General features: G+C 44.3%; 1 protein-coding gene across 8 annotated transcripts in view; it reads right to left on the bottom strand.

Moving 5' to 3' along the window:
* Window positions 1-27,087, bottom strand: part of PALM2AKAP2 (PALM2 and AKAP2 fusion) — a 282,463-nt gene that overhangs the window by 204,615 nt on the left and 50,761 nt on the right. For all 8 annotated transcript variants that reach the window (XM_059657607.1, XM_059657610.1, XM_059657608.1 and 5 more), the window contains exon 2: window positions 13,784-13,864. In XM_059657607.1, the coding sequence (XP_059513590.1) occupies window positions 13,784-13,864 (81 nt within the window). The remainder of the gene's footprint in view (window positions 1-13,783; window positions 13,865-27,087) is intronic.

The raw sequence follows: 27,087 nt of genomic DNA, 5'->3' as shown, positions 1-27,087 counted from the left end.
CTCACACACACACACACACACACACACACACACACACACACACACACCACGTGCTAGTGTCCTAATGCATCCTGGAGTGAAATGGAAAGTGTTTTTGTTTCAGGTCAGTTGCTGGGAAGGATGGTTACTGCTTTGAGAAGGAAAATGAAAACAGCTCAAGAAGAAGGCATGTTGAAACTCCCTAAAATGAAGAGCAAGGTGAAGAAAGGAGGTAAAATAATTTTTGATTGGGGTCTCCATTACATGGATCCTAGACGGCAGCTGGCGCTATCGGATGTCTGCGGAGGCTGGACCCTGGGCACCAAGGCTGAGTGTCCCAGTGGACAGGTGGGTGGTCATAGGAATGGACCACCGTGAGGACGCATGGTCAAGTCTGCCAGAGGCAGGGCACATGACCAGCTCTTCAACGACAGGGACGACACTATGAAGCCAGTCAACATAGCCTTATAACGTATAATGGAGTTCCTTGGCTCCCTGACAGAACCTCTATCAGAACCTCATTTAACCTCTTACACAGGGTGAGCAAGATGCAAGGAGAGGAAGCGCTCATATTGATTAAGAGCCAGGTCATGTATGACTTGGAGCCAATTAAATATCATTTACAGACATGAGAGAGTGGGATGTGTCTCTAAGGTTGAGGACACAAATTTCATGCTCACTACAGTTTCCTTTCTATTGCTCTTATAAGCAAAAGATATACAATTCAATTTTTTAATTAATTTAATTTAATTTTAAAATATTTTTTATTGATTTCAGAGCGGACGGGGGGGGGGGTGGCGGGGGGTGGGGAAGAGACCAATGATGAGAGAGAATCATCGATTGCCTGCTTCCTCCACACCCCCCTCTGGGGACTGAGCTGCAACCCAGGTGTCCTGACTAGGAATCAAATCATGACCTCCTATTTCATAGGAGGTCTACCCTCAACCACTTAGCCACACCGGCGGGGCTAGACTCTCAGTTTTATTTGGGATCAAGGGTTACTTATTATGAACCTATAAGATGAGGTACTAAATATCACTAATATTTAGTAACAGTGAATTTACAACTCACTAGTGGTTCTTTGTGTTCTTTTAATACATTTTTATTGATTTCAGAGAGGAAGGGAGAGGGAGAGAGAGAAAGAAACATCAATGATGAGAGAGAATCATTGATCGGCTGCCTTCTGTACGCCCCCTGCTGGGGACCGAGCCAGCAACCCAGGCATGTGCCCTTGACCAGAATCGAACCTGGGACCCTTCAGTTCACAGGCCAACACTCTATCCACTGAGCCAAACCGGCTAGGGCTTGCTAGTGGTTCTGATTCACCATCCCACTAAGAAGTCCAGCAGCCATTCAGCACCCTGGAGACCCTGCCGGATGCACACGAGCAAATGATGATGGCTAGAAAACCATCCTTGCAGAAGGCCCTTTTGTTAGCAATGCTGCAGCAGGGTGGCGGCCAGGTAGCCATGGTTTTCCTTGGTGTTCTTCTTGCTTTTTAATTCTAAGTCATTGTTGGTGATCTGTTTGCTTACTCTTCAAGTGCACAGAGAAGCATATTGATAGCACTTGACCTGTCGCTTTCCATTAATTAAAGACATGAGTCTGTTCATGTGTAAGGCATTCCTAATTGTACTGCTGAAGTGATTGTTGACAGGAACCAACCCCTCATTCCAATACGCTTAAATAATTACACAGCACTCACGGGTAACATATTTCCTGCAAATGTATTACACATAAATAGTTTGCAACGACTGCCAAGAAGAACATAAAAAAGTATTTAGAAATTTATAGAGCATTTTTAAATAATATAAAATTAGGTGTCAAAACTCACAGTATAGTTTGTTTACTTTGTTGCTCTCACTTCTGAGCTGAACTGCACCCCACCCCCCACATTCATATGTTGCAGTCCTAACCCCTACTACCTCAGAATGTAACTGCATTTGGAAATAGAGCCTTTATGGTTAAATGAAATCATTGGGATATGCCCTGATCCAGTATGACTGGTGTCCTTACAAGAAGAGGGGATTAAGACACCAACATGCACAGAAAGAAGACCATGTGAAGACACCTGAGGCAGACAGACAGCTACAAGCCAAGGAGACAGACCTTAGAAGAACCCAATCCTGCTGACACCTTGACCCTGAACGTCTAGCCTCCAGATTTATGAGAAAATAAATTTCTGTTTAAGCCACCCAGTGTACAGTATTTGCTATGGCAGCCCCCACAGCTACTATGCGCTCCAGCGCTTTATCACTTCCCATTGGAGAGTGGGAATGGATGGGATAAATTGGTTGGGCTTCCTAAGTGGACTAAAGAAGAAAAAGAATATTCAGAACCACTGTTCTCCACTCAAGCCACTCAAAATTTCCCAGACAGATCATGCTCACATACTACGAGAGGCCGTGTTGAACAGTAGTTAACAGCCTGGATTCTGGAGCCAGTCTACCACTTATTAGCTATGCAACCTCAGTTTCCTCATCTGTGAAATGGACATGACAGCAGGGCCCATCATAGGTTTGTATAGAGGATTAAATGAGTTTATACACTGAACGTTCTGGGCCCATACTCAGTACTAGAGAAATGCTTATTCTTGTTCACCCTGTTCCTTTGGCCTTTCCTGCTTTCATCTGAGAAAGAGCCGGTGAGAAAGATGCCACCTGAGAAGCCTTCTTCCACTTTGGCTGGCAGGGGCAGTGGCTCTGCTCTGTCCCCTTTGGCAGGGAACATGTGCTAGCGGCTAGAGCGAGTCCATACTGCCCCCAGGCTATTTCTTTTTAGATCTCCCCCCTCTACACTCCCAGCTCCTCAAAGGCCGCGCTTACTCCTTATTCACCTTTGCATATCATTGTCGCACCTACCCCAGGTCCAGAGAATGAATGAGTAAATGGGTGAACTGGAAAATTCTCGACTTTCTTTCACTCTAATTACTTGGGGGTGGGGATGTCACACTTTCACAGTGCTTTCCATGCTACAATGTTTGACAGCAACCTAGTTCAACCCATAGAAGGTAAAAACCTTATTAGGATTTGGGGAGATGAATATGTTGACAACCTCAGTCGTGGTGTGTGGAACCTTCTGAAAAGGCAGCCAAGGAGAGTTCTGGCTTTCTCTGCCCTACCAGTTATGCTCTGAAGCCAGAGCTGTTTCTTTTTCTTCTTCTTCTTCTTCTTCTTCTTCTTCTTCTTCTTCTTCTTCTTCTTCTTCTTCTTCTTCTTCTTCCTCCTCCTCCTCCTCTTCCTCTTCCTCCTCCTCCTCCTCCTCCTCCTCCTCCTCCTCCTCCTCCTCCTCCTCCTCCTCCTCCTCCTCCTCCTCCTCCTCCTCCTCTTCTTCTTCTTCTTCTTCTTCTTCTTCTTCTTCTTCTTCTTCTTCTTCTTCTTCGTCTTCTTCTTCTTCTCCTCCTTCTCCTTCTTCTCCTTCTCCTCCTTCTCCTCCTTCTCCTTCTTCTCTTTCTCCTTCTTCTCTTTCTCCTCCTTCTCCTTCTCCTCCTTCTTCTTCTCCTTCTTCTTCTCCTCCTCCTTCTTCTCCTTCTCCTTCTCCTTCTCCTTTTTCTTCTTCTTCTCCTTCTCCTTCTTCTTCTTCTTCTTCTTCTTCTTCTTCTTCTTCTTCTTCTTCTTCTTCTTCTTCTTCTTCTTCTTCTTCTTCTCTTAAATATATTTTTATTGATTTCAGAGAGGAAGGGAGAGGGAGAGAAATAGAAACATCACTAACGAGAGAGAATCACTGATCAGCTGCCTCCTGCACGCCCCACATTGGGGATCGAGCCCGCCTGTGCCCTGACTGGTAATTGAACTGTGCCCTCCTGGTTCATAGGTCGATGCTCAACCACTGAGCTACACTGGCCGGGCAAGCCAGGGCTTCTTGAAACGCAAGGAAGTGCTGCCCCTGGGAATGCTGTCTCTGCTCTCTTCCACCAACGGAGGGACTAACCCCCTCACTTCTGGCTGAGTTAGTCCTCGCCATCAGTCAGTGCCTGTGACGAAAGCAAATGGGTGCCCATGAGCACAGGAAGTCCATGGGCTCCCAGATCTGTCTCTTCTCTGGATATGGCAGTGACATTCCCCAAACATCCCCAACAGCTGGAGCCAGGAAGAGAGGGTCCAACAGAATTGGGCTGTAGGCCTGGTCTCAGGAAAGTCTGTTTCACAAAAGCATTCTGCCGTTGCAAACACAAAAAGCCGAGATGATTTTTCACTTGGCTCCAAAGTCGTGCTGTCAGGGAAACCACCGAGGTCAAATGCATTTGCCTCTGAGGGATTCTTTCACCGGCTGCAGATCCCCTCGGCCGTCTCTGAGGGTTGACTGGGTGGGAAGGGTCTCTCAGTACTTGAACACTTGAGCTGAGATCTGAGACAACACACGCACACGCATTCTGATCACGAGCACCCATCAAAGCCCCCGTCCCTTCTCTGTTCTGGCTCTAACCGGCTGCCTGAGTGTCTCTGAATTAAGTGGCAAGCAGAGCTCAGTAGAAGTGAAAATTGAAAATAAGAAGTTGTTTTTATAATGCCCTTATTGTCCAAATAACACACATCAAATGTATCGCAGCCTACAGGTGCTAAGAACTGTCAAAACCTTGCATTTGTCACCCTTGCCAGGTGGCTCAGTTGGTTGGCACGATATCCCATATACCAAAAAGGTTGGGGTTTGATCCCTGGTTGGGGCACGTACAGGAGGCAACCGATCGGTGTTTCTCTCTCTCTCTCTCTCTCTCTCTCTCTCTCACACACACACACACACACACACACACACACACACACACATTCTTAGGTGAGGATTAAAAATTAACACAAAACTTGGCATTTGTCAAGTGGATGTGACTGTAAGAGTCACGACAAGGAGGGAGCAGCTGGCAGTACACAGACGGAGCCTTGACTGGGGCTCCTGGAGAGCAGGATGGAGAGAGCTCCTAGAGTAAATCCGGTCCTTTCTCTTCGGGCCTGTCCGGCTCCGTAAAACAAGCCTGGAACACAGCCTCTCTGGGGCAGCCGCCCAGGAGCAGCAGGAGAGCTCACTGAGATGCAGACTCCAGGGCCCACCCCCCACCGCTGATTCTGTAAGTCCGGGGAGGGCCTGGGGATCAGAACCTAACAAGCTCCCAGGTGATGCTGCTGTCCTGCTGCCAGCCCCAGGACCACAATTGAGTAGCACAGCGTGAGGACCTGTGGCCACCCAGGTGCCCGACGAACGCATAAGCTCTCCGCTGGCGAGCCAATCACACTAACGCCGAAAGGAGCTCCTCATCCTCTCAAAGCCGTTTGTCCTCCTGCATCTCCATCTCAGGCGCAGCTGTGCCCCCATCCCTTCCTCCGGGCCAGACACTCTGCCAGGTCCTGCAGACTCCACTCGGGAAGACAGGCAAGTCCCCGCTCTCACTGAGCCTTTGTCCCAACAAACCAGGATGCGAGACAATTTTAGACGGAGAGACAGGCATGGCAGGAAGTAGGCAGGATGATGTGACAAACAGGGACTGAGGGAGGACACCGTAGGTGGGAAAGGCATCTCTGAGCGCTTGGAACATTTGAGCTGCCATCTGAGATCCAGGGTAGGGCATTCCAGGTGGATAGACGGGCCAATGTAATAGGCCAGCAGTGGGAGAGAGCGCTGCTTCTGGAGCACAGAGAAGGCCCCAGTGGCTCAACCAGAATGGGCGGGGCTGGATCGGGAGCACAGAACAAGTGGAAGACGGAGAGGAAGGCAGGGGGTCAGGTTAGGTAGGATCCTGTAGCCTTGATAAGGAGTTTGGCATTTATTCCAAGCCCCATGGGAAGAACACAGATCGCAAGGGGCAGCATTACAAATACAAGTGACATGACTATTCCATCGTTCAGGTGACGGAACACATTAGCTTGAAAGAGAGGGGTAGCAGGGGACAGATTGTAAACCTTCATTAAAGTTCTAAGACAGCGGTTCTCAACCTGTGGGTTGCGACCCCTTTGGCAGTCGAACGACCCTTTCACAGGGGTCGCCTAGGACCATCCTGCATATCAGATATTTACATTATGATTCATAACAGTAACAACGTTACAGTTATGAAGTAGCAACAAAAATAATTTTATGGTTGGGTCACAACACGAGGAACTGTATTTAAAGGGCCAGAAGGTTGAGAACCACTGTGTAGGTGCTAATCAAGAACCGTATCCATGGTCACACATCTAGTAGGGTGTGCATCTGAGAGTTAAAGCTAAACAATGCATTCTGCTATCCTGCTTCTGCCTAAGATCATCCAAGGGTCATTTCCCCACAAAGAGGATTGACAAAATCATCAGGCACCACTGACCTATGCCCGAATGTGGGTAACTATCTCCCAGCTTGTCTAACAGTGGGCTCCATGTTGGTGCTGTCTCCCACTCATCCCGGAGCCCCTTATATTCAGGGGCTGTATCTTTTATTCATCCACATGCAAGGTTATAGTTGGCAATAATCAATAGACATTGAATGAATGAACGAACGAATCTTAGGCTATTAAAAAATGCCTTAGAAATCATCTGATCAAACTCCGCCCCCCAGCTTTATTGAAGTATAATTGACAAGTATAATTGTATTTAAAGTGTACAAAATCATTAGTCAAATCCTTTTCATCTACCAGTAAGGTATCTGAGGTTAAGCAACTTTCAAAGGTGACGTAGGTAAATGGTGAGGAGTGTCTAAGATGGGTGGTGAGTGGGCATTGGGAGATGAATCAAAACTAGTAAGTTTCCAATTTTTTTTTTTTTTTTTTGCTTCTTGGTAATTTTTATACAGTCACATGTAGCAACATTTTTACTGTATAGTTCTGGCTTTGGTGTCATACATAGATAAGACTTCCTTACCCAAAGGCTATGAAATATTTAACTGGGATTTCTTCTTATGCTTTTACTCCAAATCTCTCATTCACCTGTAACTGACATTGTGTTAGTGGATGATGGGCAGAATCTGAATAACTGGAATAGAAAACGGATTAGACACGAAGTAGGAAACAGCTGGGCTTGTTTTCTCATTCACCTTTGTGTCCCCTCCAGTCTCCTTCCTTTCCTCCCACTGACTGGTTTTGAGGTTTTGTTACCTGATTCAGTCCACACAGAAGCCAACCAAGACTTCTGATAGAAGAAACTGAGTCTTAATTAATTTCAACTCAAGCTGTTTACAGGGGACACGCGATGGGAAAAAATGATGAGACGTAAAGTTCCTTTACGCTGTGTACCCTGCTGTCTGTTCAATATTTTACAATTTGAAACTGGCCTTTCACACACACTAATAACCAAGAAAAGTCTAAAATTGGTGCTGAAGGCTCATAAAAGGGGGACACTCTGCAATATCTCTGCATCGAGCCTCCCGCTACCCTCAGGCTATGCAGCAAGCGACCTTGGTGGGCTGACAATAAAGATTTCTCAGGGTCACAACTCAGTCTTTGTTTTTTCCCCCCATTCAGTCTTGAAAGAAAAAGCTGTGGTTTTAAAAATATAATGACAATGTTCCTCACTTGGATTACAGGGAAACTCCAGTCAGGGTCTTCTGCTGATGAATAAATAATTCAAAAGCAGCTTATGTATTGGAGGTGGTATTAGCAATTTGATTGTGACAATGCTGACTCCGTCACACAAACCTTCATAAGTGTGACAGTCCCAAAGGAGTTTGTGTGGCAATACGCACTGTGCTGGGACCTTGAACCGACCAATAAAAGAGACAAATCTCTGGCAATCCAACCAAGAGGCAAAGGGGATATTACATTGGGTCTGTTCTGATAGAATACAACAGTTGATTTATTTTTTTAAACTCACATTATCACAAGCCACATAATAAAAACAATAAAAATAAATAATCGTTTCCATGGAGTAAAAAGCCAAGACAATTTTTCAAGAGAAGAAGAAGAATAGCTCTTGCCTTATGAGATATATTTTAATATATTAAAAACCTAGAGGGATTAAAGGAGGATGGTATTGGCACAGGAATGGCAGATTGATGGACTAGAAAGAATCCACAAATGGTGGACCTGAGGATACATGAGAAATAGGTGTGCGATCGAGACTTTTAAATCAACGAGGGAAAGAATGAATTAATTGATCAATCACGTTGAGACAACTGGCTCACCATCAGTAAAAAGTAAAGTTATTCCTACCTCACACCTTATAGAAAAAAAAATTCTTAATTCTAGCTGGATCAAAACTATTGAAGTAGAAGAAACATCATAGGTAAGTGTCTGAAATGGAGATATTCATTCCAAAGCTAACATCAAAACCAAAAATCATAATATTAAAAGAATGTTAATGGGATTTCCTAAAATTATAAAGATTTGTATAAGAATTTAAAAGAACCCATATACAAAAATTTATAAAAGAGGTCAAGGTCAATATATTTTAGATACAAATGTTAATATAATATTATTTTATTCACAGGCTGATGAGGCATGTGAACAAGAAGTGTATATCTTAATTGAATAAAATATATTGGGGGGAAAAAGCATAGAAGGATATACCTGTGTGGGTTATATCTGGGTGGTGAGTATATAGTTATGTTCTTTCTTTATATTTTCCTGTACTTTTAAATCTCACTTTTGCAATGATTATACATTCCTTCCTTTTATAATCAGCAACAATAATACAGCTGTTAAAACTGCTTACTGGCCCCATATGTGAGCATTTTTTTGGAAATTCTTACATCACACATAGTAGATACTAAATATAGCTAAAGATCTTGTAAAGAGAAATCTTGGTTTAATTTTTCCAGGACTTTAAAGTATCTGGAGGTATCTTAGTCACTGGGGTGCAGCCGCTAATATTCCAGCATTTTATGCTTTGGTTCTTCATTGCATTCTCACATTTGCTCATTGTCCATATATAAAGTAACTAGAGGCCCGATGCATGAATTTGTGCACAGGAGAGGTCCCTCTGGATGGCCTGTGGGGATCAGGTTGAAACCCGCAGTCCAATGCCGCCTGCAGCTCCTACCTGCTGCTCCCTCTCATCCCGCCCCCTCTGTGCCAGCCATGAGCTCACGCCCAATCAGTCCCTATCCGGAGAGGCTCGCACTGCCACAGCAGCGCTTACCAGCCCTGAGCCCTGCACCTGGCGCCCTCCTGAGGGGAGTGGCCTGCAGGATGGGATCAAAACCGGCTCTCTGACATCCCCCGAGCCGCGGTGGTCGGCAAACTCATTAGTCAACAGAGCCAAATATCAACAGTACAATAATTGAAATTTCTTTTGAGAGCCAAATTTTTTAAACTTAAACTATATAGGTAGGTACATTGTTATTAACTTAATTAGGGTACTCCTAAGGTTTAGGACAGTGATGGCGAACCTTTTGAGCTCGGCATGTCAGCATTTTGAAAAACCCTAACTTAACTCTGATGCCGTGTCACATATAGAAATTTTTTGATATTTGCAACCATAGTAAAACAAAGACTTATATTTTTGATATTTATTTTATACATTTAAATGCCATTTAACAAAGAAAAATCAACCAAAAAAATGAGTTCGCATGTCACCTCTGACACGCGTGTCATAGGTTCGCCATCACTGGTTTAGGAAGAGCCACACTCAAGGGGCCAAAGAGCCACATGTGGCTTGCGAGCTGTAGTTTGCTGACCACTGCAAGGGGTCCCAGATTATGAGAGGGCGTAGGCCAAAAGACCCCACCAGTGCACGATCAGGGCTGGGGAGGGACCGCAAGGGGGGGAGGTGCTCCAGGGTGTGTCCGGCCCATCTCACTCAGTCCCAATCAGCCCGACCCCAGCAGCAAGCTAACCTACCAGTTGGAGCATCTGCCCCTGGTGGTCAGTGCATGTCATAGCAAGCAATTGAGTTGTGTTAGCATATCATTAGCATATTACGCTTTGATTGGTTGAATGGTTGACTGAACAACCAACACTTAGCATATTAGGTTTTTATTATATAGGACTAGAAGCCCCGTGCACAAAAATTTGTGCACTGGCGGGGGCGGGGGGGGGGGTCCCTCAGCCCAACCTGTGCCCTATTACAGTCTGGGACCCCTCAGGAGATAACCACCTGCTGGCTTAGGCCCACTCCCCTGGTGGCAGATGGCATGCCCAATCCTGCGGTGTCTGCCCCGTTTCCCCCAGTCGCACACGGCAGGCCCGAATCCGGCGCTGGGGCAGCCAGCGGCTGGGGATCGGGCTGCCGCCAGCCCCAGGCGGGGTGGCGCAGTGGGATCTGCCCACAGTATGTAAATTAGCCGCCATCTTTGTTGGTGGTTAATTTGCATATCGCGCTGATTAGCCAATGGGAGGCGTAGCAAAGGTACGGTCAATTACCATGTTTGTCTGTTATTAGATAGGATGATATTCTATTTTGTGGAGTTACTCACCATATCGCCTTAAATACTATAATTAGCAAACATATTAGTCAAACATACCAGTATCAAAACTATTGTCTTGCATTCTATTTATTTACTTTGACAAGAGATCCATGAATTTGTCTAAATAATTCATCTCATTGCATGAGAATAAGTATCCACAGATTATTTGATCATGAGAATTATAACTTAATAAATATGAAATCAGATTCTATTGTTCTTCTATTTAATTTAACTTTACACTGAGAATACTTATTTCTAAGGGAACATCTGGAATTTTGTAAACTGGTGAAATGAATATTAATTACTAACATATTTCCTAATATTATCTACTTCAAGGAGCTTCCAATAATTGCTATGGTATGTCTCCACATGGTCTAAATTTTCTGGAGTCCATGACCATGTACTTAAAGAGACATGTGATGGTAACATGTGATGATGCTAATCTGCACCTAGACAAATTATTCAAAAGGAAACATTTAATTTGGAAAAAAATTCAGTGTCTAGGACAGGGGTGGGCAAACTTTTTGACTCGAGGGCCACAATGGGTTCTTAAACTGGACCGGAGGGCTGGAACAAAAGCATGGATGGAGCGTTTGTGTGAACTAATATAAATTCAAAGTAAACATCATTACATAAAAGGGTACGGTCTTTTTTTTTTTTTTTTTTAGTTTTATTCATTTCAAACAGGCCGTAGTTTGCCCAGGGCTGGTCTAGGTGAAAGCAAGATTATAGAGGCAGACAGCCCGGCTATCACATTTACAGTCTTTAAGTTTTGGAGCAAATTACTTGGTTTCACAGATTTGTTTCCTTGCTTGTAAGACAAAGAGAGTAATATCTACTTTGTGGTCATTAATGAGGTGACGTATTTAAAGTACCAACCACCGAACAGGCACTCAATAAAAAAAACAAAAACCTATTATTGAGAGGGGATAAGAGGATGACAAGGCTGCTTGCTGCCAGGAGGAAGCTGGCTGAGTCTCTACCAAGAGATTCACAGAGCAACTACCACCTCAATGAGTGTGCTAGCACCTAGCAGTGAGGCTGCCAAGCTCGAAATGGAATCATCACAGGGAAGGTGACTCACGCTATTCAAGTTCAGTCAACAGTTAACTGATCTGAAGTAGAACATTGCTCTTTCTGGTGCCTGAAGTGATCATATCTCTCAGTCAGGCACCACCTTCCTCAGATGAAAATAACTCAGTTGTCTGGGGGAGGGTGGAGTCAGAACAAAGAGAGGTAGGAGTCATGAGGGAAGTTTCACCTGAGTCGTGGGGAGGCTAAATGACTCTCCTTGCCTAACGGCTGACTCCGCCTCACCAGTGCAATGAAACTGGTACCTCCCAGGCCTGTGGTCTCTCTCCAGGTGCCAGATAACCCCCCTTTCAGACCGCTGAGCTTTCCTTTCTCATTGGTCAAGGCCAGTGATCCACCTCATTCTGTCTACACAGGTCTTCCTCAGAACCAGAAAAATGCACTGGTCTCCACTTATTAAATTGCCATCATTCCCAGGCCTCTCTCCTCCAGATTATGACAAGATCACCTTGGTGAAAGAACTGGTTGTTTCCTTAGCTAGCCAGTGAAAATGAGAATTTTTACCAGGATAACCATTAAGAGCTATCCGATTCCCTTGTTTCCAAGTACTTGAAGGAATCTCACTATTTGCCCATGTAATAGGAAGTCATTTTAACTGCTGTTTCTGTTGATTGGATGGATGGATGGATGGATGGATGAATGGAAACATGGACAGATGGATACATGGATGGATGGAGGCAGGGAGGGAAGAATGAAGGGACGGATGAAAAAAATGGGTACATGGAAGAAGAATAGAATGTTGTCACACTGTGCTGGATATTAGTAATGAATGAGTCCTTGGATCTTATTTGGCACCCAGAATGATGATGATGAGAAGTTGGACAAAAGAAACTTGATCTTCTCACATATGCTGATTGTCTGACTTCTGATTCCACGAATGCAAAGGCAAAAAAAATCACATTGACCTTAAAAAGGAGAGAGGCTGGCTGTCTAGTAAAAAAATAAAAAGAGCCTCTCATCTTTCCATCCTCTAATGAACAAGTTCATCTTTAACCAAGAATTCCCGAGGTTTTAGTGTATTTTGCTTTTTTTTTTTATAAGGAGTTGACTATGCTCTGAGCCAGAGACCCAGCTCTGTCCAGAGTGACCTTGAACAATTCACCTGGTTCTAGTAAGTGTTTCTCAGCCCCCCTCTCTGTCAGGAGAGGAGGCCAACTTTAGCCCCCAGTTCTCCCCCAGGAATATCCTAAGGAAAGAGCAGCGGCATGTGGGACATACTGCAAGCTCCTACAGAGAAAGGTCCATACATGGATTTGCAGGACGAGCAGCGAGAAAAGGGCACCATCCTCAGAATCATGCTGCTGTTCCTCCTTTTGGACACATTCCTCCGGTTAGAGTTAATGGCACCCGGTAAATGCACTCAGCAGATGTAGGTCATGTTGCTATTTGAGCTCAGCAGCCAGCTTGCCGAGGATTTACATTCTGAGGACTCGTTTAGCACCACCCTGTCTTCCAGAGAAGAATGGGAAATGCCACCATGAAGGTCCTCCTGGTTTAAACATTTCTCAAATAACCCAGAGCTAGCCACCCCCTGCAAGGCAGCCCCCCGAGCGATGCGGTTCTGCACGTGCACGGAGGTGAGCAGGAGGTCTGCCTCGGGAAGCCCTGAGCAGGGTGGGCCAGCGGCAGCTCCTGGCTGGCCAGGAAGGTGCCCACGCTACCCCTGAGCCTGCAGAGAGCAACATCCGGCAACCAGGGGAGCCTGTGACAGCGACAGGGCTTTCTCCTGGGCGGTCATCAATTACGATGCTTAAGTGCACAATGTTGTCAAGAAAAAGAAATAAGTAAACAGCGTGTGCTCCCTTCCCACCCCACCCCCCTCTCCAACTCCATGCCATGGGGACCCAACCAAGTCAAATCATTTAAATGCTGTCATTGGACCAACTGCCTGTTCTAACAGAACACTTTCAAAATTGTTAAAGTGGGGGAGGGGGGAGGCAAAAATCGGACATTCACAGGGCTGCTCATCACACTGCTTTTATCTCCTTTTTCTCCACAGCAAGGAGGAAAGTTACTAATATTTTTAAATTAAAAAAAAAAGAGCATCATGTTAAAGATATCCATGAGAGCCTTGGAACAAACACACGCAGCACCTGTGCACTGGAGACACAGCCCTGCACACTCCCTCAGCCACCATGTGGAAATTCTCTCCTAGTTTCTATGTATAACCACTGCATTTCACATGCACACTCCCCCAAACCTGTCCACACGCAGGCTATAATCTCATCATGCTCGCAGACACGGGAATGCTGCAACAATGCCCTGAATTGGAGACATTCCCAAGAAAAGCCCAGCGATGGTTTCCTGGCTGAATGAGAAAGAACTCGTTCAGTCGGCGGCAGCGCCTTCACGCCGGGGCAGGCTCTGGCCAGCTCTCCGCAGGGTGAGCTGCATGGCTAATCATGGATCGGCCGCTTACCTTGCAGTGCTGCAGCAGAAGTATCTGCTCGTCGAGCTCTTGCCGCTTGCCTTCTATTTCAGTCTGCCTCTTCCTTTTCTCCTTGAAAATAAAGAGAGAGAGAGAGACTGTCAGAGAGGGTGGGTGTTGGCTCCGGGAAATTTGAAGGCAGGCAGCAGCAGCAGCAGCAGCAGCAGCAGCAGCACACATCTGTACAGACACTTGCAGAGATGCTGGGCATACACGCACGGTCACCTGCCCCTCCGTCTCTGGGTGTGTTGCAAACAGCAGCATTCCCTGAACATGTCTGCTGTGGGCTCAGTGAGTGGGAGCAATTCTCCTCCCTCAGCCAAGCTGCAACAATTTAATCCAGAAGAAAAGGCGGTTTCTACACACACACACACACACACACACACACACACACACACACACACACACACAAGCTCATGTTCTGTGCAGTGTTAATTTGGAGACAAAGAATTAAAATGTCTCAGTCAAAAACACAGAAGCTGTTATAAATTGCAAACATGATAGAAAAAAAAACCAGTGGGAGTTCTAGGGCAGAGTTCTTTTATTGAAATCATATACATTTATTATACAAGATTATTTCAAATGTTGTAGGACAAACCATCCAGTTGGACATACCCAATGATGCAAACGAGATGTGTGATCTTTCTTGACCTAGCCTTGTGGGGAGCGGGGGCATTTCATGTGGGTGGGGCTCACTGAGGATCTGATAAATATGAACTCGGGCTGGTCTTCCTGCATCCGACTCCTAGCTCTACCATTTGCTAACAATTTGCTTACCTCTGGTAAGTCCTTTAACCTCCTAGGTCTAAGTCTTCTCTTGCATAAAGAGGAGACAATAATAGTACCCAAAGCATATGGTTGAGACATGTATTAAATGAGATAATACATGTAAAGGACTTCAAACAATGCCTGGCACATAGTAAACACTCAATAAATGTTATTTGCTATTATTCTTATTGGCACATATTACTTTTAAGTAATGCCTAGAAATTGGTTTTGAAGAGGTGTATTTCCCTTGTATTCACAGCATACCCTTTCTATTGGAGTGCACACTTAATACTTTTCTCCTCATATGCTGCAAATGTAACCAATAATCATCATATGACTGGGTATTTATCCAAGAAACCCAAAACACTAATTCAAAAATGCATATGCATCCCTATGTTCATTGCAGCATTATTTTTAATAGCTAAGATATGGAAGCAACCTACGTATCCATTTGTAGACAAATGGGTAAAGAAGATATATTGGAATATTACTCAGCCATAAAAAAGAATGAAACCCTGACATTTGTGACAACATGGATGGACCTACAGGATATTGTGCTAAGTAAAACAAGTCAGACAAAGACAAATACCATATGATTTCACTTATATGTGGAATCTAAGAAACAAAATAAATGAACAAACAAAACAGAAACAGACATATAGACACAGAGAACACTTTGACAGTGGCCAGAAGAGGGAGGTTGGGAGAAGTGGGTGAAAAGGGATTAAGATGTGCAAATTGTCAGTCACAAAAGCAGTCAGGTAAAGTACAGCATAGGGAATATAGTCAATAATATTGTAACAACTATGTATGGCATCAGATGGGTACAGCGATCACTTCATAAGTTATAGAAAGGTCTAATCACTAAGCTGTACACCTGAGACTAATATAATATTGGATGTCAAATGTAATTGAAAATTTAAAAAATGTTTAAAAAACAAGCAGCATATGAATGTGATTAATTTAAGAACAGAAAGGCTTTCCCTTATGCTAGCTTACTTGTCCCATGTTTTCTTTCCAACGTGCTGAGACAGCTACTGCCCTGAATTATTTTGCCTCACTCACATATGCAGGGAGATGCTTGTTAGACCAGACATAATGGCATTTTACAACACAACAGCCAAATCCTGGAGAAGACAATAACGTAGAAGGCTGGCTGCTGTCCTCTGTGTCAACAGAAGCTTTTATTTTATGTAGTTGCTATGTTTCTGGGGGTATGCTCACACCATTGCTATTCAAATCCACATAGTAATAATTTGTGTTATAACCAAGTTCTCTGTGCAATGCCCAGATCTTAAGAAATAGCTTATAATATTTCTGGGACGTAATATCCAAATCAGGGACATCACCTCCTTGCCAAAGCAAGGCCCAAGAATATTTTAGAAACTTACTATTTACCAAAAATATTCTAAATAATGGTGCATCATTGACGCTGTTTAATCCCAGGGTATGTCCAAGAACACGCAATATATGACAGTAGGCAAGAGAAGTGAGGCCCAGTGAGGAAAAGCCACCTGTCCAGCCACTCAGAGTTACCACATGAAAAAGCAAATACCTCCAGAACCAGCCACTGTCTCTACAGTCTAGGATTTCTCCAGAGTAGGTTTACTGGACTTTTATCATTCATTCTCATTAACTATCAGGATATGAATGGTCCTACACTTAAATACAGAGCCAAGATATAGTATGTCAAGAATACAAGATGCTGATGACTCCATAATTCCATAAATGTTCATTGAGGGTTGTGTGTTTGTTATAGACTGAATATTTGTATCCTCCCCAAAATTCATAGGTTGAAACCTAAACCCCAATGTGATAATATTAGGAGGTGGGACCTTTGGGAGGTGATTAGGTCATGAGCATGGAGCTCTCATGAACGGAATTAGTGCCCTTATAAAAGAGACCTCAGTGAGTTCTTTCCCCCTTGCTCCCTGTGAAGGCACAGTAAAAAGACACCGCCTGTGAACCAGGAAGCCAGCCCCAACCAGAGACTGAACCTGCTGGCACCCTGATCTTGGACTTCCAAGCCTCCAGAGCTGTGAGGAATAAATTTCTGTTGTTGATAAGCTACCCAGTCTACAGTATGGACTAAGACAATGTTCTAATTACTTGGTCATTTGCAAACCTTTCCTAAGCTATCCCACCTCTGTGTCTTTGTTCAACAAGAAAGTCCTCACTCCACAGTTGCCCACCACCATATTGGTGAATCATGTCTTGAACAGAACAAATATTACCAGATGTTTCAGGTAGTGAATCTTTACACGCTTGAGCAGTAGACTCACTGATGGTCACTGCGAACAGACATAATCATGAAAGATGCAGATTAATTTAGTTTTTTAAGAATGGGTAGGAATTAGGTAGATTAACTGGTAGTGTATTCCAGGCAAAGAGAACTGTGCAAGCAAGGGCAGAAATGTACTTCAGATTCCAGGGACAATGAGCAGGGAAATATAACTGGATGCTGGGCTTGCCTTTAGGAGTAGAGAGTAATGATTCAAAAGTTTGGCCAGGACTAGATCACTGAGGGCCTTGAATGTCAGGACAACAAGCTGGGATTTCAGTGTGTGGACAATGCAATGTCATTGTAGAGTTCTAAGCGAGAAAGCGATATAGTGAAATGACATTTTTTGAACATTAATCTGGCACTGGTTATAGGATAGATTAATAGGGGTTGAGATACTTTTCCTTTAAAGGGCCAAACAGTAAACATGTTAGGTTTTGCAGGAAATACAGTCTCTATTGCAACAACTCAATGCTGCCAGTGCCATGTGAAACAGCCTTAGACAATATATAAATGAATGTGTAGGCTGTGTTATAATAAGTAAGTCTTTGTTTACAAACACAAATGGTAGGCCAGTTTGAGCCTATGGTCAGAGTTTTCTGACCTGTGGATGAAAATATCATTAAATGTCTTAGTAGGATGCTACATTCACCCAGGATGTGGTGGGGATGGATAGACTAACAAGCTCACCCTACCTTAGGCTGTTTCAATCAGAATGGAAAGAAGAGGACAAATATAACAACCAAAATTGATGAGACTCAGGACTAATTGGATCTAGGGGATGAGGCAAGGGGGTGTCTTGGCTTGGAGCCACACAGACCAAGGAGTGCTGGTGTAGGAACCGGCAATAGTGGGAAAAGAGTACTTTCCCGTCTGTGCTGTATTCATATATTCCCTGAGGGAACTCCTTATTGAGTTAAAGCTTGAAAAGAGCCAGTTGTTAACATATGCAACCAGCAATCAGCATCAGCATGTTCACTTTTGTGTTCCGTCAGAGGAGAACCCTGGACTTGGTCCCTGAACTTGGCCCCATCTATGGCTGTTACAGAATTATTCGATGAGTTGAGTCCCACTCCACAGTGACAGAGTTAGGTCTTGAAGTCACTCCTAACTAGATAGGATGTAAGATGTGCACTCATCCTCTGTGCAGAATTAGAGCTAAAGTATAGCAAGTTCAAGTATAGCAAGTTCAAGCTGGGTACCCCAGGGTTCCTGACGCTTGCCTGCTTGGACTCCTGAGGTCCTAGCTGTGCTTTTCATCTAACTAGTCTGCTGCTTCCCAGGCTGCCCCTCCCCTTAATCAAGGCAAAACCACTGATGCTTGGACATTCAGCCTACATGATTTCCTTTACTCTCATCATCTATACAACCTACGTAAGTGATAACTTGCAGATCTACATTTTCAACCTCAATTTCTCCTTTGAGCTCCAGACCCCCACGTCCAGCTCCCGACTGTTCATATCCAGTCCCTCAAACTCAATCCTTGTGGTCATCATCTCAGCCATCCCTCCTCCCCTACTCTCACACCTGTTCCTTCTGTATTCCTCATCTCAGCGATGACTATACAAGCCAGGAATCTTAGTTGTCCTAGGAACTTCCCTTTCTTGAAAGATCAAGCCCTTTGCTTGTCTTTTTCCACATCTTCTGCTTCCCCACCATACCCTTTATTACTACCTCAATACTCTCCTTCACCTCCCCACCTGCACATGCAGACTAGTCTACATTAGTGTCTCTAGTGATCTGTAGCACTTAACTGCTTCTACCCCACTTCCGTCTGGATCATTGCAGGGGTTTCTCACTAGTCTTCCAGCTCTTAGGTATTGTCTCTGAGCAAGTCATCCTCTGTGTTGCTGTCAGAGTGATATTCTAAAATGGAAATCTGACTGTGACCAACCTTTGCCTAAAATCCCCGAATGTCTCCCACTGCATGCAGTGAAAAGAGCAAGTTCCTTAGCCTAGCCAATGAGGCCCCTCTCTATCTCACAGCTTCATCTCAAGCCATGACACCCCCAAACCATATGCTCCAACCTCAACAAACCATTGTAGTTTCCTGATCTACAAAGCTGGTTCGTGCTTTCCTGGTTTTGTTCTTACTGCTTCCTCTAATGAAAATGGATTTCCCTCACTGCTTCATCTGACAAAATAATTCTTCTTCTTTGACAATATAGCTTAAATATGAATGAAGCTAGACCTGTCATCTGCCCAGCCTTCCTTCTCTCAGAGAATCCACCTACCCTCACTGTCAGGGGCACGGTGGGAATGCCAGCCATAGTTAGTCACACGTAGCCCAGCTCATCTCTGCCACCAGGACTTGCATGTGACACAGGTTAGGCCAATCATACTACCTTATCTCACTGCAATAGCAATTGGTCTAAGTGTGGCTACAGGACGCAAGCCGGACCAATAAGAGACATTTCTAGGGAAAGACACATGAATACTGGGAGGGAAAAGCTCCCTTTCCACTAAGGATAAGCTGGGATGATGATGAACATCTGAGGCAATTTCCAAGCCACACAGGAGAGATGCATCCACGTTGGAGAAAGGGCGGCTTGCAGAGAAAAGCAGAGCTGAAAGACGGAGAAAGAAGGATTCTAATGACATAGTCTGAGTCCCAGATCTGGTTACGCATAAAGCCAGAGCCATCTCTGGACTTCCTAAATGATATACAATCACACATCTCCCCTTTGCTTACATGAGTTTGAGTGGTGTTTCTGTCACTTGCAACTCAAAGAGTCCTGGCAAATACAGACGCCTCTTCTGCTTCCTCCAAACAGAACTCATCACTCCCTCCTTCTTTCATCCATTCCTAGGCTGTGGATCTTTCTACATCAGCACCGTGAGCACTTTAACACTTTATACACTGAACTGTGTGCACATCTCCTTCTTCTAAGCTACAGGCTTCTCAAGGACAAGGACCTTGGCTGGTGCATCTCCAAAGCCTGGAGTGCTGCATGGGATAGAAGCTCCGTAAGTCCCTCTGAACAAGATACTTGCTCTCCTGATCATGTTTCTGTTTGTCCGTAGTCCTCACTCCAATGCATTCTGAGTCTGCTCTCATGGTTTCATTGGCAGGAAAATGTATCATTGAAAACACATGAGCCGTCCGTCTATAAAACCAGAAGTGTCTTTCTGGTGAAGACATTAGCCCATATGGAATAGACCGTTATTGTTATGCATACGAGGAAACTTGTTGAAAAAGCTGATTCTGAGAAAGAATCACAGGAAACTCATCCTGGGGAGAAGATCTGGGGGGAGTGGAAATTCCAGGGAAAGTGTAATGAGCTGACAGTAGCAGACCATTCAGGGAAAATGTGCCTCATGGGACATCTGAAATGAAGTAATCTCAATCCATTAGGAAGACTTCCAGACCCCTCCACTCCCTGGGAGGCCCCGCAAGCCACTTTCGTTGCCGTTCTGTAAATTATGTATTTTCCTGGCAAGTATTTTCTGGAAGTATTGCGACATTGTGAAACTGCAAACTCTCAGTACAGTAAGGAGTACCCGCAGAGAAGGGATCTCACTGTTCAAAGGTGGTGCGGAAGTGCGATGGGACGACAGGTATTAAATGTAGCCATCAATCACCTTGAACATTCTGGTGTATTTCCTCCTAGTTTTCCGGTGAATGTAGCTGCCAACGCATTTCTCTTTTACAAGATTGTTATTCTACGTTGGGTATATACTGATTTTAAATATATTCAAAAAATTTTTGTAGCATTGAATATTCTTTAAAAACAAACCACAAAAGCAGTTAAGAAGTCTATGCCCACTTTGGTGTGCTTCAGCAGAAGCCCTGTTTTCTCCTGCCCGCTGTGCTGCGACCCAGGTGTTGGGAAATGCAAGGGGAAGGCTGGGGAGGGTCCCAAGGGAGCCTCCTAGGAACCTGGAGAAAGGGGAAGAGGCGGAGCGGCCTGGCCAGAGCGAGGCAGAGAGCCAGTGTGTCCTTTCCTCTGCGGAGGCCACTCTCACTTGAGCTGATGCCTAGAGCCCCGGACACAGCAGTGGGAAGAACCAGAAGACCTACTCAAAGCTCTGTTGCCATCATCTAGATAAGAGGGGAAAGAAAATATGTTAAATGTTAAACGTTACGTTCTAGATAAAGAGAGTTTTGCTTTGACACCTCCCCACTGTGAGCCAAAGGGACCTGTGTGTCCTTCCCCTCACATGGGCTGGCCGGTCCTGGATTTCACAATGCACAATCAGAGAAAGGGGTAGAGTGCTGAAAAAAAAAAGCACGATCCAGACTGTTTTAAATAGCCTGCACTTGGAAAGGGAATGGGAGATATGGTAGATAGGGAGCCAGGGGGAGATCAAAGACCGAGAAAAGGAGAGAAGGGATGAAAAAAAAAAAAAAAAAGAACAGAACCAGGCCCGATTTGGCTCAGTGGATCGAGTGTCGGCCTGCGAACTGAAGGGTCGGGGGCCTGATTGTGGTCAAGGAGACGTACCTCAGTTGCAGGTGTGTTCCCGGTTCTAGTCGGGATGTGTGCAGGAGGCAACCGGTCGATGTGTCTCTCTCACATGGATGTTTCTCTCTCTGTGTCTCTCCCCCTCCCTTCCACTCTCTTGCTAAAATAAGTAAATAAATAAATGGAAAAATATCTTCAGGTGAGGATTAACAAAAAAAAAAAAGAACCAAAAGAGCTTGGTGGACAGTTTTTAAAATTCAAGAGTTTAAAAATAAAGGGGCTGAGATATCAACACTAGAAAATCAATCAATCCCGTTTGCTGTTCTCCAAAAGAGTCCAGAAGGGACACTGGACTTTTGCCTTCTAGACAAGGATTCTTTGAACATGACGTTTTGCTGAAATCGGCTCGCCAGCGTGACAGGTTTTATATAGGTTACGCTTCGGAGTAAGGTGACATTCTGAGAATTACATTATGGAAAAGCAAGCTGCAAATGGGGACCCGATGAGCTTTTTCTATTAAGGAAGCAGAATGTCCTCGCAGTCATGGTTGGATTATAATTACCTGTTTAATGCTGCTGCAGAACCCATGCTATTTATATATCTGAGCACAGAAAAGGAGGGTGGTCTGTCTGAAAACCGAGAAGCTGAGTGATCGAGCATAAAATGATCATGGAGGCGCCCACTCAGCTTTGTCGAAGAGCCTGTCCAGCTAACTTGAATGTTGAGTTTGCTTAGCAGACACAACCTAACGAGAGATCAGTTATCTGATCTCCATGCCATTAGATATTAAAACTTTCTCCTGGCTCTGACTTCAAGGTCACCAATCATGATTCTATTATATTCAGGCTTCCCATGTTGTGAGCTAAATGGAGAGATGATACTTGGTAGGCCCCCTGCAATGTCCATCCACGTAAGTGAATAAAATGGCACGTGGGTCTGTAGATGAGGGTATTGAAAGCTAAGTTGGTAAGTGATTTTCTGATCCCACAAAACTAAGGAGCAGAACCCGGAGTCAGCTTAAAAGGCTTGGTCAAAAGGACAAGTAGATTTCCTATCATCACCCTGTTCTTCCTAGTCATGCACCCATTCAACCGACAACATCCCATGTGAGGTAGAGAATTCTATTCATCCCTCATTGCTTAGTTTTGACCAGCATTTCCATTTAGGTAACTTCTCTTTTATTCAACTTGGCCTTGAACTTACCATCTATTAGTCAAAGAGGTAACTAACTGCCTGCTTTGTTTTGTTTGTAACAAATTACAAAGTCAAGAGGAAGAATTTTAGGTAGGAAAAGAAGACATTTATTACTTCAAATGTCACTAGTGGTTTTTGAAAGAATACTTTATCACCTAAACCTTTAAGAAACATCATAGAGAGGTTAGATGCAAAATTGTTACTAATTACAGTTAGTAACAGTTAGTATAGCTAGCCTATTAGCAACAATTCTGATGCCTAACACAGCATAGTTTTAGTTTGAAGTATTTTGTAGATACAAGTGGGTTATATCTGAGATCTATTTTAAAGGTCTACCCACCGTGTTACTATCTAAATAATTGCTTAAATATATAGCTATATTTTCACTTTAATGTTCATAACATCAAATTCTTTGCCAAAGACCAAGTATTTTTCTCTGAAGACCACGAAGGAGCATGGTATGATACAGCTCTAATGAGAAAGTAAGATCTGTCCCTTGATATCATATTGATAACCTATGGTGGTGATAAGATTGACCACTTTCTATACAGGTAACATGGTAGAGAACTCTGTGGAAGCCCTAAATGTTAGAAATAACATAGCTGAGTTCCCCTGCAGAATCTCCATATCATCACCCTGAACGCATTGCATTACTCCCACCATGAAGCCACATGAGCACTGACCTGGAGTCAGAAGACCTGGATGACTTAGACAAGCCTCTTACTGTTCCTGGGCCATAGATTCCCCACGTGTGACATGAGGTTGGACCAGCTTCACTCTAAGATTCCACGATGCTAAGAAGAACAACAACTTCACATTCTAGATCAGCGGTTCTCAACCTGTGGGTCGCGACCCCTCTGGGGGTCAAACAACCCTTTCACAGGGGTCGCCTAAGACCATCGGAAAACACATATATAATTACATATTGTTTTTGTGATTAATCACTATGCTTTAATTATGTTCAATTTGTAACAATGAAAATACATCCTGCATATCAGATATTTACATTACGATCCATAGCAGTAGCAAAATTACAGTTATGAAGTAGCAACGAAAATAATTTTATGGTTGGGGGTCACCACAACATGAAGAACTGTATTAAAGGGTCGCGGCATTAGGAAGGTTGAGAACCGCTGTTCTAGATGGCCACAGATGCACTTCCTCATCTATAAAGTAATGCCGGCAGATATTTACGTAGTGCTTATTGTGTGTGCCAAGCACCATTCTGATGGATACATATTACACACTTATCTTTATAACAATCCACTGAGTTAGGTACTATCATTACTCCCATTTTACAGAGGAGAAAACTGAGGCACAGGGAGATACAGAGATAACATCAGTTGACTAGCAAGTGTCAAACACAATTGGAACTCAGCATGAAATAAGGAAATAGAAATGTCTTAACGCACTACTGCCAAGTTGAAATGAAGAACAACAAAAATAACACATCTGATGGAATCCAAAGACTTGATGAATGAAGGTACTTCTTTGGACCTTCGTTTGGCTTAGGAATTTGCCTAGACAACTGCCATTTACTCCTGGAACCAAAAGTCCATTCTGTCGTGGTTGAACCTAAAACTAGCAATGATGGTGGTGGTAAAAATAATAATGATGATAATAATAATGGCAACTAAGTTTCTTGGTGACTGGCTATGTGCCAGGCACTATTCTAAGGATTCCTCCTCAGTTTTAAACTTAGTTGTCAGAACACTTTGAGGTAGGTACTTTTACCACCTCTGATTTTATGGATGAGGACAGTTAAGGCTCAGTATTCAAGGTCCTGCACTGGGGAGGAGCCAGCAAGGGTTGCCACCCAAACAGTCTGACTCCAGAGCCCTTTATCATGAACACAGACATGTTGTGGCTACTAACATGTGTTTGGCTGAACTCCACACCGGACACACGAAACAGAATGCCTGGCCGCCTCCACACATGTGCCAACACTTCCCAGAACAAATGAGATGTTGAAAATGCAAAACACTCTGATGTCAAATCCTCTGCCGCCAAACAGGAGGCCTCTTACAACACCCGGAGCGTTTCCCAATCCCGAGCAGAAAGAGGTCGAGGCTGGGTTGAAACGTTCGGCAATGCCCGCTGAACCAATATATTTGTTTATTTCCATCTCTGGCCTGGCGGGATCTCTCATTCTTTTTTTAAAAAAAATATATTTTATTGATTTTTTTTACAGAAAGAAAGGGAGAGGGATAGAGAGTTAGAAACATCAATGAGAGAGAAATATTGATCAGCTGCCTCCTGCACACCTCCTACTGGGGATGTACCCGCAACCAAGGTACATGACTTTGACCAAAATCGAACCTGGGACCCTTGAGTCTGCAGGCTGTCGCTCTATCCACTGAGCCAAACCAGTTAGGGCTATTCTTTACATAAAAGGAATTATACCGTGTACTTCCTGGTCCATGTCCAGGGGATTGAATGATCTAATAAGGAGGGCCGATGCGAAACATGTCTCTCCACTTGGACTTTTCACCCGAGAGGGACTACTGCAAACGAGGCAGCAGTTTGGAAAGCTCTCAAGGTAGCATGTTGGGCTCAGGAAAAGAGAAGACTCTAAACCTGGGCTTCTAGCTATCAGAATCTGTCTCCCTGGAATGAGATGGCAAGAAGAGGCGGGGCAGAGGGAGCCACTGCAGTGCTAGTCCAATCCCAGGAGGACGTGCAAGGCCTGGAGGACATGCCCATGGGCAGGAGGCAGGGGTGGACAGGGCTCAGACCTCACCATGAGCAGCGCCCCCTCGGCTCCTTGCAGGTCTCAGAGCAGCCACCATGCGACTGGGTGTAACTGCACAAGGCTGAGAGCATTGGAAAGGCAGAGCAAAACGGTGCGCCCAAGTAGAAAGAGAACACGGTATTTGGCATTCTGATGACCATGAAGGCAGGCAAACTCCAAGAAATTAGCATAATTCCACACGGTGGTGTACGCGCCTGTCCTGACTTCTGCCAATCATGTTTTTGTTTGCTTCTTTAGATGCCAAAATGTAGTGACTGTCTGTATCGATATCTATGTATCCATGTCTATCAGAAAAGTAGGAAGAAGGAAATGCAGCTAGTCCAGATAAATACAGTATTTAAATAAATGCAAATCAAACTAATAAATACACATGATAAGAAAATTCAAATAATACACAAAAAAGTAAAAGGAATGGCTTTTTACCACTCACCATCACCCCCCCCCCCATCAATTCCTCTAGGTTTTGCATGTATCCTACTTGGGAGACAATATAAATATACCAACATATTATCCATAAGGGTCTTTTATTCTTTTTTAAAAAAAATGTTGTTATTGATTTTAGAGAGAGGAAGGGGGGAGAAAGAGAGAGAAAGAGAGAGAGAGAGAGAGAGAGAGAGAGAAACAGTGATGAGGGAGAACCATTGATTGGCTGCCTCCTATAGGACCCCCACCAGGGATCAACCTGCGATCTGGGCATGTGCCCTGGCTAGAAATTGACGCTCAACCATTGAGCCACACTGGCCTGGCGGGATCTTTATTCTTTACATAAAAGGAATGATACCATGTAGTTCCTGCTTTCCAGCTCCCTTTCTTCTCACTTAGTGACGTATTGCCGGGATCCAACCCCAGCAGGTCCAGGGGTCCCCAAAGGTGTGGATGGAGTCGGCGAAGAAGGAATGACACAGAGGCAGCGTTCAGTTGATCAGCATGGTTGGGTTCTCTTGCCTGGTTCTATTGCCAGGTTCTATAGGTTCTCCAGCCAGGTTCTGTCCAGGTTCTCCAGCCAGGTTCAGTCACCAGGTTCTAGTCAGGTTCTCTTGCCAATTTCTGTAGTCAGGTTCAGTCCAGGATCTTTTGCCATGTTCTCTCCAATGAAGTTCTTCTGTCTGTAGGTTCTGTGTAGGTTCTGTCTGTAGCTTCTCTCTTCTTAGTTCTGGGTTCTAAGTTCTGTGTTCTAAGTTCTGTCTCTTTCTGTCTTGTTACAACTGTATTTATACCAGTTGATTCAATCCTATCAATCTCTATTACAAAGGTTAGGGCGTTTCTTATCTCCATTCCAGGGAGTAAAGATTATGTAGCTTAAGCATGATTGTTTGTAGTTAAAGTGATTAATTACCCGCCTGGCACTTAGTTGAGGGGTTTTATTCCCTCCCTAACTTCAGGGGAAAATCCCTACCTGGGGAAACAACCTTTCTCAGAGAGGAGACCTTGGTTAAAACACATAGTGCCAAGAAGGTGAGCAAACACTTTAAGAACAGTATGCCATATATGCCAGGTCCTTTGAAACAGCAAGGATGGACCGGCTCCCGGCAACGTATCGCCGAGAGTTTCCTACCCCAGCACAGGGAGTGCCGCCTCCTCTGTCACTGCTGCCAGGCAGCTCACAGATGCACCTGAGTTTATTTTGCCAGCCTGCTGCTGAGAGATGATTGAGCTGGTGACAGTGTTTCACTTGCTGTTATAAACAGAGATTCAATGAACCTTCCTCTACACACACCTTAGAAGGACTTTTGTGACTGTATCCATAGGGTACATTTCCAGGATTGGAGCATTTTAAACTTTAACAGGGCCAAATTGTCCTCCCCAAAAAACATCTTCTCTGTGTTTTACATTATATAAATCTGAGATGAAAATAAGACTCCAGCAACTAATAAGAGTTTTGACAGTTTCCCCC

The sequence above is a fragment of the Myotis daubentonii genome, chromosome 11 (assembly GCF_963259705.1).
Source record: "Myotis daubentonii chromosome 11, mMyoDau2.1, whole genome shotgun sequence".
In the NCBI taxonomy this organism is placed as follows: domain Eukaryota; kingdom Metazoa; phylum Chordata; class Mammalia; order Chiroptera; family Vespertilionidae; genus Myotis; species Myotis daubentonii.
The sequence above is the reverse complement of the archived record's forward strand: the minus strand, read 5'-3'. Positions and strand labels throughout refer to the sequence as shown.